Genomic DNA, 15,152 nt, shown 5'->3' on the forward strand with positions numbered 1-15,152 from the left:
CCCCACCATCTCCCCCATCTCTCTCTCTCTCTCTCTCTCTGATGAGTCCAATGTGTCTCTTTTTCAGAACTGGGTTCCACATGATTTCTCTGTTTCTCTCTCCACAGATGTTGCTGGCATTCTGAGTATTTCCAGCATTTTGTGTTTGTCTAATTTCCCAGTCCTGACCATCTTACAGCCTCGGTAATCATACAATCACTTGTCACGTCTGCTGGATGTTAGGACACAGGAGCATGGAGTATAACACAGCTAGTTTCACTCTGACACTGCTGAGGAGTGGGAGAGAGAACAGCACCTTAACAACCATCTCTTTATTAACCATCTCTATTTCATGTTTTGTGTCCTAGATGCGACAGTATATGTGGGTGGTCTGGATGAAAAGGTGAATGAGCCGTTGTTGTGGGAACTATTCCTGCAGGCAGGGCCAGTGGTCAACACTCACATGCCCAAGGACAGAGTGACTGGGCAGCACCAAGGTGAGAATTGCAAGGATTTAAAACAAGGCCTCAGTAAATGGAACATTTAACACCTCCAATACATTGCTGTTATTGTGCAGAAATATAACAGCCATTTTCTGCTTTAGGGGACTGTCAGTGTGCTCCTGCTCCCTGTGTCTCAGTGCCGCACTGGGCAGTGTGCTCCTGCTCTGTGTGTCTCAGTGCCGCACTGGGCAGTGTGCTCCTGCTCCCAGTGTCTCAGTGCCGCACTGGGCGGTGTGCTCCTGCTCTCAGTGCCGCACTGGGCGGTGTGCTCCTGCTCCGTGTGTCTCAGTGCCGCACTGGGCGGTGTGCTCCTGCTCCGTGTGTGTCAGTGCCGCACTGGGCGGTGTGCTCCTGCTCTGTGTGTGTCAGTGCCGCACTGGGCGGTGTGCTCCTGCTCCCTGTGTCTCAGTGCCGCACTGGGCAGTGTGCTCCTGCTCCCAGTGTCTCAGTGCCGCACTGGGCGGTGTGCTCCTGCTCCGTGTGTGTCAGTGCCGCACTGGGCGGTGTGCTCCTGCTCCCAGTGTCTCAGTGCCGCACTGGGCGGTGTGCTCCTGCTCTCAGTGCCGCACTGGGCGGTGTGCTCCTGCTCCCTGTGTCTCAGTGCCGCACTGGGCAGTGTGCTCCTGCTCCCAGTGTCTCTGTGCCGCACTGGGCGGTGTGCTCCTGCTCCGTGTACGTCAGTGCCGCACTGGGCAGTGTGCTCCTGCTCCCTGTGTCTCAGTGCAGCAGCGCCAGGCCTCGGTGCTGTTCTTGGTGTTGGCCGCACTCTTGCCCGTTCATTGACTGACCCCCTTATGTGTTCCAGGATATGGCTTTGTGGAGTTCCTGAGTGAGGAAGATGCTGATTACGCCATCAAGATCATGAACATGATCAAACTGTACGGGAAGCCCATCCGTGTCAACAAGGCCTCTGCTCACAACAAGAACCTGGACGTTGGGGCAAACATTTTCATCGGCAACCTGGATCCTGAGATTGACGAGAAGCTGCTGTACGATACCTTCAGTGCCTTTGGGGTAATCCTGCAGACCCCCAAGATCATGCGGGACCCCGACACGGGCAATTCCAAAGGCTATGCCTTCATCAACTTTGCCAGTTTTGATGCGTCCGATGCTGCCATTGAAGCGATGAACGGGCAGTACCTGTGCAACAGGCCCATCACTGTCTCCTACGCCTTTAAGAAGGATTCCAAGGGCGAGCGTCACGGCTCAGCGGCTGAGCGCCTGCTGGCTGCGCAAAACCCCCTGTCACAGGCAGACCGCCCACACCAGCTGTTCGCCGATGCTCCCCCTCCTCAGGCCTCTCAGAGCAACGTTGTGTCCGGCCTGGCATCAGGAGTGCCCCCTCCAGGTAACCATCCTGTCTCCGGGCTGCTGCTGAATAGAGCAGCAGTGCCAGCTGCAGTTCAGGGCTGACTTTGTCTCAGACAGCATAGAGGGGATAGGAGAAAGCTCTGGCTGGTAAAAGTAGGGAAAATCCCAAGATATCCTATAAGTATATCAATGGGAAGAGGATAACCAGGGAAAGAGTAGGGCCCATAAGGGATCAAGGGGGCAATCTATGGGTGGAGCTAGAGGACATCGCTAGAGTGTTGAACAAATACTTCACGTCCGTCTTCACCCAAGAGAATGAGGATGAAGGTATCGAACTCGGGGAGAGAGACAGCGAGGTTCCTGAGCAAATTGATATAGGGAGTGACAAGGTATTGGAGGTGTTGGCAGGCTTAAAAGTGGACAAATCTCCAGCTCCGGATGATTTGTGTCCCAGACTGCTGAGAGAGGCAAGGGAGGAGATCGCAGGGGCTCTGACCCAAATTTTTAATTCCTCTCTGGTCACGGGGGAGGTGCCAGGGGACTGGAGAACAGCTAATGTGGTTCCGCTGTTTAAGAAGGGTTGTAGAGATAAGCCAGGGAACGACAGGCCAGTGAGTCTCACGTCAGTGGTAGGGAAACTATTGGAGAAAATTCTGAAGGAGAGAATCTATCTCCACTTGGAGAGGCAAGGTTTGATCAGGGATAGTCAGCATGGCTTTGTCAGAGGGAGGTCATGCCTAACAAATTTGATTGAATTTTTTGAGGAGGTGACCAGGTGTGTAGATGAGGGTAGTGCAGTTGATGTAGTTTATATGGATTTCAGCAAAGCCTTTGACAAGGCCCCACATGGGAGACTTATAAAGAAGGTAAATGCACAGGGTAATTTGATAAGGTGGATTCAAAATTGGCTTAGTTGTAGGAGACAGAGAGTGACGACAGAAGGATGCTTTAGTGACTGGAAGCCAGTGTCCAGTGGCGTACCACAGGGATCTGTGCTGGGTCCCCTATTATTTGTCATTTATATAAACGACATAGATGACTATGTGAGGGGTAGGATTAGTAAGTTTGTGGATGACACAAAGATTGGCCGGGTGGTTAACAGTGTGGTTGAGTGTCTTGGGCTACAGGAAGATATAGATGGGATGGTCAAATGGGCAGATAAGTGGCAGATGGAATTTAACCCTGAAAAGTGTGATGTGATGCACTTTGGAAGGAGTAATTTGACAACGAAGTATTCAATAAACGGCATGACACTAGGAAGTTCTGAGGAACAAAGGGACTTTGGCGTATGTGTCCATAGATCTCTGAAGGCGGAGGGGCATTTTAGTGGGGTGGTGAAAAAGGCATATGGGACACTTGCCTTTATCAATCGAGGCATAGATTACAAAAGTAGGGAGGTCATGTTGGAGTTGTATAGAACCTTGGTGAAGGCACAGCTGGAGTACTGTGTGCAGTTCTGGTCGCCACATTATAGGAAGGATGTGATTGCACTGGAGGTGGTGCAGAGGAGATTCACCAGGATGTTGCCTGGGATGAAACATTTAAGTTATGAAGAAAGGTTGGATAGACTTGGGTTGTTTTTGTTGGAGCAGAGAAGACTGAGGGGTGACCTGATCGAGGTGTACAAGATTATGAGGGGCCTGGACAGATTGGATAGGGAGCAGCTGTTCCCCTCAGTTGAAGGGTCAGTCACAAGGGGACATAAGTTCAAGGTGAGGGGCAGGAGGTTTAGGGGGTATGTGAGGAAAAACTTTTTTACCCAGAGGGTGGTGAGGATTTGGAATGCGCTGCCTGGGCGGGTGGTGGAGGCGGGTTGCCTCACATCCTTTAAAAAGTACCTGGATGAGCACTTGGCACATCATAACATTCAAGACTATAGGCCAAGTGCTGGTAAATGGGATTAGGTCGGTAGGTCAGGTGTTTCTCACGTGTCGGTGCAGACTCGATGGGCCGAAGGGCCTCTTCTGCCCTGAGAGATTCTGTGACTGTGATGCCCCCGACAGTCAAATTGCCTCTCGGGACATGGGTGAGGATTGGGGGGTGGGGGAGTGTTGGGTTGAGAGCTGGGCCTGCGGAGGGCCAGTTCCAGGTGGGAAGTCGGTAGGTAGTCAGTGGGTGTTGGGCTGTACCAGCCACTGGTTCTGGTGAGGTGGGGTGGGGAGCAGTTGGCCCCTCAGGCCCAGCAGTGCGATACAAGGTGGGGTAGAGGATCCTGCGCTGGTTCCTGTTCCAGCAGGGACTGCGAGTGCAGCTTGCAGCATTGCTACCTGCCAGTGTTTTTATCTCCAAATGTTACAGCCTGAGAGTGTGTACAAATGGAGTCGAGGAGACTGGCACCTTGCGCCCCCTGGCCCCTTCTTCGCCTCCCAGCCCAGGACCAGTGGTCTATTGCCTGTGTGGGCCCACATGTGGCTGGTTGATGGCTCTGGTGCTCTGTGTGACAGTCCTCCCTCCCCTCACAGCTGTCTCTCTTGTCTCGCCCACTCTCTCGCAGGTATGCCTCATCCAGGATCATTCCCGCCTCCAGTGCCCCCACCAGGAGCGATGCCCCCGGGGATGCCTCCAGCGATGCCGCCTCCAATGCCACCCAGTACGTCTGCACCTGGACCACCGTCATCTGGCCCACCCGGTACAACACCTCACCACGTGGGACCTCCCTTCCCCCCAGGGGCTATGCCCCCACACGGTGAGTATGAGAAGCTAGCCAGCTCAGTTATTGTGCCGGTGACCCCACAGGGCTCCAGTGTTACTGTTCGCTGCTGCCTCCTGAGCCTGCGGGGGTGTGAGTGTTGCTGATATAATGTGTGCATCTCTCTCTCTCTCTCTCTCTTTAGGAATGCACCCGATGCAGGTGCCACATCATGGACCACACAACATGGCTCCCCTGTCTGGTGGGCCTGCACAGAACGCTCCTCACCGACCTCCCCCTCCTGGAATGCAGCATCACAACCCCCCTCCCATGGTCATGCCTCCTCGCGGACCCCCGTTTGGACATCATATGGGTAAGGAGGGGTGGGGTGGGGTGGGGGGGGCGTCACAACAGATTGACAGAGGCTGCTGGTCAGCTTCACATTAAAGTGTGTGGGGGAAACAGTCTGTGTTTGGCAGGTTTGAAAGTGGCAAAACAAGGGGAGGGAGCTGTTAAAGCCAGGAAGCCTGAGGAACAGAATGCGAAAATCCCTGAGTTATACTAATCCCTTTGTAAATCACTGGTTCAGCTGGAGCAGGTTTGAGCACCGCACTCTGGGGAGGATGTCGAGGGTGCCGGGGGGGGATTTACCAGGAATGGCTGCAGGGATGAGGGGCTCCAGATAACGGGGGGCGTTTTCAGAAGCTGGGCTTGTTCCCCTTGGAGCAGAGAAGGTTAAGGAGGGGGATTTAAATCGAGGCATTCAGAACCCTGATTATTGCTCAAGTAAAGGCGACACTGTTTGCAATGGCAGGAGGAGCGGTAACTAGAGGGAGACAGGGTTAAAATGATTGGCAGAAGGACTAGAGGCCAATGGAGAGTTTTTCTTACACAGCGACTTGTGACCTGGAAGCAGATTCAATAGGAACTTTCAAATGGAGAATTGGGTAAATAGTTGAAATGAAACATGACGTTTGCAGGGGCTGTGGGGAATGAGTGGGGGTCGGGGAAGGAGTGGGACTAACTGGATATCTCTTTCAAAGAGATAGCACAAGCATCATGGGCTGAATAGCCTCCTTCTGACCTGTAAAAATTTATGAATCTAGTGAGCACAGGACTGGGTTGGTATCTTGCCCTCTTTGTAGTTGGTAGGGTGGGGGGTGGTTTTCTCATAGAGTCATCGAGGTCTACAGCACAGAAAAAGGCCCTTCGGCCCATCAAGTCTGTGCTGGTCAAACAAGTACCTAACTATTCTAATCCCATTTTCCAGCACTAGGCCCATAGCCTTGTATGCCATGGCATCGCAAGTGCACATCCAAATACTGCTTAAATGTTTTGAGGGTTTCTGCCTCTACCACCCTTTCAGGCAGTGAGTTCCAGATTCCCACCACCCTCTGGGTGAAAAAATTCTTCCTCACATCCCCTCTAAACCTCCTGCCCCTTGCCTTAAATCTACTCCCCCTGGTTATTGATCCCTCCACCAAGGGGAAAAGTTCCTTCCTGTTTGTGTGTCTCTGCCTGGGACCGTGGAGGGTGAACATGTCTATGTGGGACAGGGACGTGTCAGCAGGGGACAGATGGGGGGGTGGTGTGTGCCTGCACGTGACGTTAGTTGAGAGGGAGGGGGTCATGCCTGCGCAGGACTCAGGGATGGGGGCACGAGTGTGCCAAGAACGAGGGGGAGGGTGTGGGCGGGCTGCATGGGACGGGCAATGGGCATCCCTGCGCAGGACTGCGGTGGGTGGCCTGTCTTTGTGCGGGACTGTGGCTTGGGGTGGTGCGTGTCTGCGCGGGACTGCGTTTGGGGTGGTGCGTGTCTGCGCGGGACTGCGTTTGGGGTGGCGCGGGACTGCGTTTGGGGTGGTGCGTGTCTGCACGGGACTGCGTTTGGGGGTGGTGCGTGTCTGCGCGGGACTGCGTTTGGGGGTGGTGCGTGTCTGCGCGGGACTGCGTTTGCGGGTGGTGTGTGTCTGCGCAGGGCTGGGGTGGGTGCAGAAGCGGAGTTTGCCGTTTGGGGTGGGTGGTGACTGCTCTGTGGAGTTGCTGTTGTAACTGATGCCCATCTCTCCATTCGGTCTAGGGCCTCCACCACACGGAATGCGTGGACCCCCTCCTCCGATGCCACCGCCTGGTTTCAACGGCCCTCCTCGCCCGCCCCACTTTGGATTTGCTAGGGGTCCGCTCATGCCACCACGTGGAGGTGCCCGGTTGCCGATGCCCCCCCGAGGACCCCCGCGTGGCCCCCTCCAGCCCCAGTAGAGGTGGCGGGCGGCACAGAGACATTGTCAGCTGCGGAGCTGCCTGAGTTTGTTAGTAGCAGCAGCCAGTGCTCACAGGACAATCTGGTCACTGGTTAGCAGGAGCTGATTATTTTAACCGGATCACAGCAACTGGAACATGGGATCTTCAACCAGAACCTGGAATCCGTCTGCAGTCGGGTGGGGGGTGTTCACTGTGGGGTGGGGGAGAGGTGTTCACTGGGCGGGGGGGGGGAGGGAGGTGTTCACTGGGAGGGGGGGGGAGGTGTTCACTGGAGAGGGGGGGGGGAGGTGTTCACTGGGGGTGGGGGAGGTGTACACTGGGGGGGAGGGAGGTGTTCACTGGGGGGGTGGTGAGGGGCGTTCACTCTGGGAGGGAGGTGTTCACTGGGGGTGGGTGAGGGGCGTTCACTCTGGGGGGGGATGTGTTCACTGCGGGGGTGGGGGTGCTCACAGTGGGGGTTCGTGGGTTGGGGTGGGCTGCGGGGGGTCAGTGTCAGGCCGGGGGAAACACTCACTCTGTGTCCAGTTAGTATTAAGCTCCATTCTAAAATCACTCCCATCGCTGCTACTCATTCCTTGTACTTTTTTCCATGTGATCTGAAAAGTTTTTAATAAAACTTGTTTTTGATTATAATTTGGGTTGTGTTATCGAGAAGCAGCAGAGGCTGAAGTCCAGACACTTGAGGATAAGATCTTTGCCTCACTCATAGTTAGTACTGAGGGAAAGCCGCACTGTCGGAGGGTCAGTACTGAGGGAGTGCCACACTGTCGGAGGGTCAGTACTGAGGGAGGGCAGCACTGTCGGAGGGTCAGTGCTGAGGGAGTGCCGCACTGTCGGAGGGTCAGTGCTAAGGGTGTGCCGAACTGTCGGAGGGTCAGTGCTGAGGGAGTGCCGCACTGTCGGAGGGTCAGTACCGAGGGAGTGCCGCACTGTCGGAAGGTCAGTACCGAGGGAGTGCCGCACTGTCGGAGGGTCATTACTGAGGGAGCGCCGCACTGTCGGAGGGTCATTACTGAGGGAGCGCCGCACTGTCGGAGGGTCATTACTGAGGGAGCGCCGCACTGTCGGAGGGTCAGTGCTGAGGGAGCGCCGCACTGTCGGAGGGTCAGTACTGAGGGAGCGGCGCACTGTCGGAGGGTGAGTGCTGAGGGAACGCCGCACTGTCGGAGGGTGAGTGCTGAGGGAGCGCCGCACTGTCGGAGGGTGAGTGCTGAGGGAGCGCCGCACTGTCGGAGGGTCAGTACTGAGGGAGCGCCGCACTGTCGGAGGGTCAGTACTGAGGGAGCGCCGCACTGTCGGAGGGTGAGTGCTGAGGGAGCGCCGCACTGTCGGAGGGTGAGTGCTGAGGGAGCGCCGCACTGTCGGAGGGTCAGTACTGAGGGAGCGCCGCACTGTCGGAGGGTCAGTACTGAGGGAGCGCCGCACTGTCGGAGGGTCAGTACTGAGCACTGCTCTGCTGGGTGACGTGTCCTGGATGAGATGTTGAGCCAGGATGTTATGCTCTTGCAACTCTTTTGAGTCAAACAATTACACTAAATTAACAAAATCGGGGATAAGTTAAAAGCCACCCCTTAAAGGCAAACTTCAAAGGAAACTTACCAACATTAAATCAAAGTCTGATCAAAAGGGTCTATAAAGCACCCCAGCCCCTGCGGTGCTCACTGAGCATGGATGGCCTGGTTAGTGCCGGAAGACACCGTGTGCTCCCTCTCCAGGGACACCCAGCTGTGAACGTAGCCGGGGGAGAGGGGCAGACAGTCGGGTGGGACCATCCCCTCACTCGCCCGCTGCCTGGATCTGTTAATAGCCAACTCGGCCCGGTGTCTTGGGAGTCCGTTACCCCACACATTCTCCGATTGTAGGGGACGGCTGCATGCACCACCCTCCACCCCAGGTCCCCAATGGAAAGTGGGTGGTCACCCCCGTAGAGGGACCCCCAACGGGGACCTCCGCCGCCGGACGGCAACAAGGCAGCCAGGGTGTGCCCGGGCGGCGGGCGAGGGTGAGGAAGTGAAGGATGTGCAGCAGCAGCAGCCCGTACAGGAAACCCCTCCGTGCCGTGCTAAACGACACGGAGGGCATTTCCGCGAGGCGGCTCAGGTTGCGGGGCACCAGCTCCCGAGGGAGGGTTCAGGGCCAGTGTGGAATTCCGACTGAGCGGGTAAGCTCGGACAGTAGACCACTGCACACCTGCACCACCTCGAGGCCCAGAATGACATCGGGGCCGAACCCAACCATCCTAAAGTCTTGAATGGCATTGGCTGCGAGCTGGACGTTCACGGACACGCAACGCGCCAACTCCTGTAGAAGCATCTAGCCCACTCCTCCACCACCCAGCACGTCCCCGATCCTGGTCACCCCGGCAGCCACAGCCCTCCTCTCCGCCAGCCACTGAAAAGGACGGAGGGGCGGATTCCTGAGCAGTGGCTCTTTGACGATAGCCGCTACTCCAGACTGGGGAGAGCTGCGTCGCAAGGCGACCACGTTCCAGACTTTGATTGGGTCCTGGTAAAAGACAGGCAACGCCTGCTAGGAGCCATGAAGACCCCTCAGCTCTACAAACAGGAGCTGCATGTCATAATTCAGGCCGCGCACCTGGTGGAAGAAATATTTCGCCAGGGCAACCATCTTGGAGGGGGCTCAACATAAAGGTATCGCTGCAGGGCCTGAAGGTGGAAAGTCACCACCTGGGTGCATAGGCACACTAGCACCTGACCGCCCTCCATAAGCGGGAGACTCAGAACCTCAGCAGCGACCCAGCGCAGTCTTTTGTCCCAGAAGAAGTCGACGAGCATTCTCTGAATTTTTGTGACAATGTCCGGGTGAGGGTGAAAGTGACCAGTCGGTACCACAACATGGCGGCGATCAGCTGGTTTATGACCAGAACGACCCCAGTAAGACAGCACTCGGAGCAGTCCTGTCCAGTGCCGCAGGCGAGCGGTGACTTTTGTCTCCAGTTCCTGCCAGTTCGCCGGCCAGGATTCCTCGGCAGGGCAGAGATGGACCCCCAGGTAGAGGAGGCTGGTCCTGCTCCAGGTGAAAGGCCTGAGCTCCTCGGGTAGGGGATCCATCTGCCACGGACCAACCAGGAGTCCAGAATATTTACCCTCATTGATCCTGGCAGAGGACGGGGCAGAGTAAACCTCCTAGCATCCTCCACAGGTCAGCCGGGTCAGTGAACATGAGGAACACGTCATCAGCGTAGGCCGACAGGACCACCCCGATGCCCGGCCTGCGCAGAACCAATCCCGACAACCTCTTCCGCAAGAGGCACAGGAAAGGCTCCACACAGATAGAATACAACTGGCCAGACAGGGGGCAGCCCTGACGTACCCCTCTCCCAAAGCGAAGGGGCACCGTCAGGGACTCGTTAACCTTCACTAGACTCTCTGCGGCAGTGTACACAGGTCGGTTCATGGTGACGAAATGCGTCCCGAACCCGAATACTCGCACAGGCCCGAATAAATATTCATGATCCACCCTGTCGAACGCCTTCTCCTGGTCAAGACAGACCAGCCCTCTGGGGAAAAGTGGATGTTGTCCCGGACCAGATGGATATTTATCGAAGATGGTCCAGCCCAGGACGGTGTAGGACTGGTCAGGGTGGACCATGTGGTCCAGCACGGTGCCAAGGCGAGAAGATATGGCCCTGGCAAAGATCTTGTAATCGGTGCTGAGGAGGGAGACTGGGCGCCAGTTTTTATGGAGTCAGAGATCCCCCCCTAGGGAGCAGGGCAATGACTGCCCTGCACCACGAGAGGGACATCTCCCCGGGAGCGATACTCTCCCCCAGGACCCTCGCGAAGTCGCTCCCCAGGACGTCCCAGAACACCCTGAAGAACTCCATGGTCAGCCCGTCCAGTCCCGGAGATTTGCCCCTGGAGAGACTGTCAAGGGCGCCGGTCAGCTCCCCCAGACTTATCGGGGAGTCGAGCTTTCCGGAACCCTCCGGGCCGACCTGTGGCAGGTCCTCCCATAAAACTCTGCGAGCATCCTCGCTGGACTGATCCGGAGAGAACAGGGCAGTGTAATAATCTCGGGCAATGGCCCTGATGCTCTCCGGATCTGAGACAAGGGATCCATCGTCGGCCCAGCAGCGTAAGGAGCTGCTGACGGACCCCGTGCTTTTTTTCCAGCGAGTAGAAGAAGGAGCGGCGGTCCAGGTCCCAAAGGAACCGGATCCCTAACCTCATATACCACTCATCCTCCAGCAGCAGATTGTTAAAGGGCCAGTACGCGCGACCCGGCGAGTTGCAGGTCCCGCAACGCGCCCTTCCTCACATCGTACACTGACCGCAGGGCCGGGTCCGCATCGTGCACTGACCGCAGGGCCGGGTCCGCATCGTGCACTGACCGCAGGGCCGGGTCCGCATCGTGCACTGACCGCAGGGCCGGGTCCGCATCGTGCACTGACCGCAGGGCCGGGTCCGCATCGTGCACTGACCGCAGGGCCGGGTCCGCATCGTGCACTGACCGCAGGGCCGGGTCCGCATCGTGCACTGACCGCAGGGCCGGGTCCGCATCGTGCACTGACCGCAGGGCCGGGTCCGCATCGTGCACTGACCGCAGGGCCGGGTCCGCATCGTGCACTGACCGCAGGGCCGGGTCCGCATCGTGCACTGACCGCAGGGCCGGGTCCGCATCGTGCACTGACCGCAGGGCCGGGTCCGCATCGTGCACTGACCGCAGGGCCGGGTCCGCATCGTGCACTGACCGCAGGGCCGGGTCCGCATCGTGCACTGACCGCAGGGCCGGGTCCGCATCGTGCACTGACCGCAGGGCCGGGTCCGCATCGTGCACTGACCGCAGGGCCGGGTCCGCATCGTGCACTGACCGCAGGGCCGGGTCCGCATCGTGCACTGACCGCAGGGCCGGGTCCGCATCGTGCACTGACCGCAGGGCCGGGTCCGCATCGTGCACTGACCGCAGGGCCGGTTCCGCATCGTGCACTGACCGCAGGGCCGGTTCCGCATCGTGCACTGACCGCAGGGCCGGGTCCGCATCGTGCACTGACCGCAGGGCCGGGTCCGCATCGTGCACTGACCGCAGGGCCGGGTCCACATCAGGCTGACAGAGACGTGTCTCCAGGTCCCGCAGCGCGCCCTTCCTCACATCGTACACTGACCGCAGGGCCGGGCCCGATGGTGTCTCCTCCCCCTCCCCCTCACACGGACATAATGCCCGGGCCCGATGGGGTCTCCTCCCCCAAGCTGGTGTCCTCACTGATCTTGGGATCAGGTTGGTTTTGGGGTGTTCCGGGGGGTTTCGGGGGTAACCTCCAGGAGGTGTCTCCTCCATTGGGCTCTCTTGCAGCGCGGGATCTCTGCCCCTGACTTGCCAGCAGCCACGGCCACCTCAGCTGCTGATGAGGCAAGTCTCCGCCTCGCAATCCCGGCCGTGTCCCACACCGGGTACGGTCTCTCCCGCACCGGGTACGGTCTCTCCCGCACCGGGTACGGACTCTCCCGCACCGGGTACGGACTCTCCCGCACCGGGTACGGTCTCTCCCGCACCGGGTACGGTCTCTCCCGCACCGGGTACGGTCTCTCCCGCACCGGGTACGGTCTCTCCCGCACCGGGTACGGTCTCTCCCGCACCGGGTACGGACTCTCCCGCACCGGGTACGGACTCTCCCGCACCGGGTACGGACTCTCCCGCACCGGGTACGGTCTCTCCCGCAGCGGGCACGGTCTCCCCCGCACCGGGCACGGTCTCCCCCGCACCGGGCACGGTCTCCCCCGCACCGGGCACGGACTCCCCCGCACCGGGCACGGACTCCCCCGCACCGGGCACGGACTCCCCCGCACCGGGCACGGACTCCCCCGCACCGGGCACGGACTCCCCCGCACCGGGCACGGACTCCCCCGCACCGGGCACGGACTCCCCCGCACCGGGCACGGACTCCCCCGCACCGGGCACGGACTCCCCCGCACCGGGCACGGACTCTCCCGCACCGGGCACGGACTCTCCCGCACCGGGCACGGACTCTCCCGCACCGGGCACGGACTCTCCCGCACCGGGCACGGACTCTCCCGCACCGGGCACGGACTCTCCCGCACCGGGCACGGACTCTCCCGCACCGGGCACGGACTCTCCCGCACCGGGCACGGACTCTCCCGCACCGGGCACGGACTCTCCCGCACCGGGCACGGACTCTCCCGCACCGGGCACGGACTCTCCCACAGGGTCTCAGCTGTGTCCCTTTCTGGTTATAGGTGCTGAAGCCATGGCTGGATTTTCCAATCTTTTGGATTCGTCCAGACCTCTTGGTCAAGTCATCCAATCAGCTTCTTGAAATATGCTGAAGAGATCCTGCGATGATCTGATTTGATCGTGTAGCAGGTTGCTCAGGCTCTGCCTGCATGATCTGTTATTCCTGAGTTCAGGACTAGGCCGCTTTCCCCAGAGTGATTCACTGATTCCCAACCTGGACTGGAGTCTCTGACTCGCTCGATACTTCACATCACAAATGTGAACAGGAGGCACCAGAATTTGAGTTTTGCTGCTCAAAGGCTGTCTGAGCAGCTCCTGAACAGTTCTCTAAATCCATAGAACCCTGCTCAATGCGACGAAACATTGTCAATGAAGAGATATTTCCATTTTTACAGTGACTTTCACTGACCCTCCGACAGTGCGGAGCTCCCTCAGTACTGACCCTCCGACAGTGCGGAGCTCCCTCAGCACTGACCCTCCGACAGTGCGGAGCTCCCTCAGTACTGACCCTCCGACAGCGCGGCGCTCCCTCAGCACTGACCCTCCGACAGCGCGGCGCTCCCTCAGCACTGACCCTCCGACAGCGCGGCGCTCCCTCAGCACTGACCCTCCGACAGCGCGGCGCTCCCTCAGCACTGACCCTCCGACAGCGCGGCGCTCCCTCAGCACTGACCCTCCGACAGCGCGGCGCTCCCTCAGCACTGACCCTCCGACAGCGCGGCGCTCCCTCAGCACTGACCCTCCGACAGCGCGGCGCTCCCTCAGCACTGACCCTCCGACAGCGCGGCGCTCCCTCAGCACTGACCCTCCGACAGCGCGGCGCTCCCTCAGCACTGACCCTCCGACAGCGCGGCGCTCCCTCAGCACTGACCCTCCGACAGCGCGGCGCTCCCTCAGCACTGACCCTCCGACAGCGCGGCGCTCCCTCAGCACTGACCCTCCGACAGCGCGGCGCTCCCTCAGTACTGACCCTCCGACAGCGCGGCGCTCCCTCAGCACTGACCCTCCGACAGCGCGGCGCTCCCTCAGTACTGACCCTCCGACAGCGCGGCGCTCCCTCAGTACTGACCCTCCGACAGCGCGGCGCTCCCTCAGTACTGACCCTCCGACAGCGCGGCGCTCCCTCAGTACTGACCCTCCGACAGCGCGGCGCTCCCTCAGTACTGACCCTCCGACAGCGCGGCGCTCCCTCAGTACTGACCCTCCGACAGCGCGGCGCTCCCTCAGTACTGACCCTCCGACAGCGCGGCGCTCCCTCAGTACTGACCCTCCGACAGCGCGGCGCTCCCTCAGTACTGACCCTCCGACAGCGCGGCGCTCCCTCAGTACTGACCCTCCGACAGCGCGGCGCTCCCTCAGTACTGACCCTCCGACAGCGCGGCGCTCCCTCAGTACTGACCCTCCGACAGCGCGGCGCTCCCTCAGTACTGACCCTCCGACAGCGCGGCGCTCCCTCAGTACTGACCCTCCGACAGCGCGGCGCTCCCTCAGTACTGACCCTCCGACAGCGCGGCGCTCCCTCAGTACTGACCCTCCGACAGCGCGGCGCTCCCTCAGTACTGACCCTCCGACAGCGCGGCGCTCCCTCAGTACTGACCCTCCGACAGCGCGGCGCTCCCTCAGTACTGACCCTCCGACAGTGCGGCGCTCCCTCAGTATTGCGTTGAGAGTGTCAGCCTGGATTATGTGCTCAGGTCTCTGGAGTGGGACTTGAACCCACGATCTTCTGATTCAAGAGGCGAGTGTAGGACCCTTTAAGCCAAGGCTGGCGAGGGTGTTCATTGATGTGATTGTTTCGGGCGACTTGATCAGAAACGCCCAATTTGAACTCCCACGGCGGGAAGTACTAGAGGCAGCAATATTAGAATATTAGATTTGAATGAGAAAGTTACAAACGAGAATCAAGATGGAAGACTACAACTGAAGTGTGATATTTTCAAATCCTTGGCAATATGGACTGCATCGTTCAAATTCCCCTTTCAGACCCAGATTCCGATGATGGTAGAGTTGGTGCTTAGTCCTGCATTAGCAGCCTGTGATATATATTGTGTTCTTGTGTCTAAGCTTGGACACAGCCAAGCGTTAATCGGAAAATCGGTCCCCATGGTTGTGATTCTGGTTGTTCAGAAGCTGAGACCCAAATTGCAGCATAGACGGGGGAGGTGTGAGGTGGGAGTGTGAATACCACCAGAGACAGCGAGGCAGATCATATCGAATATTTAATTGTGGCACAATTAACAATGTTCATTCTTCCT

The 15,152-nt window shown here is 58.9% G+C and overlaps 1 protein-coding gene across 1 annotated transcript; it reads left to right on the plus strand.

The window, feature by feature from the left end:
* The first annotated feature begins 316 nt into the window (after nt 1–316).
* Nucleotides 317–6,840, plus strand: sf3b4 (splicing factor 3b, subunit 4). The gene is made up of 5 exons (XM_078533997.1): nt 317–476; nt 1,288–1,830; nt 4,288–4,479; nt 4,628–4,795; nt 6,503–6,840. Exons 1-5 carry the CDS (start codon nt 332–334, stop codon nt 6,679–6,681), a joined length of 1,227 nt encoding a protein of 408 aa, XP_078390123.1. The 5' UTR covers nt 317–331; the 3' UTR covers nt 6,682–6,840.
* Nucleotides 6,841–15,152: the final 8,312 nt, after the last annotated feature.

Source organism: Cetorhinus maximus, chromosome 36 (assembly GCF_964194155.1).
Source record: "Cetorhinus maximus chromosome 36, sCetMax3.hap1.1, whole genome shotgun sequence".
In the NCBI taxonomy this organism is placed as follows: Eukaryota; Metazoa; Chordata; class Chondrichthyes; order Lamniformes; family Cetorhinidae; genus Cetorhinus; species Cetorhinus maximus.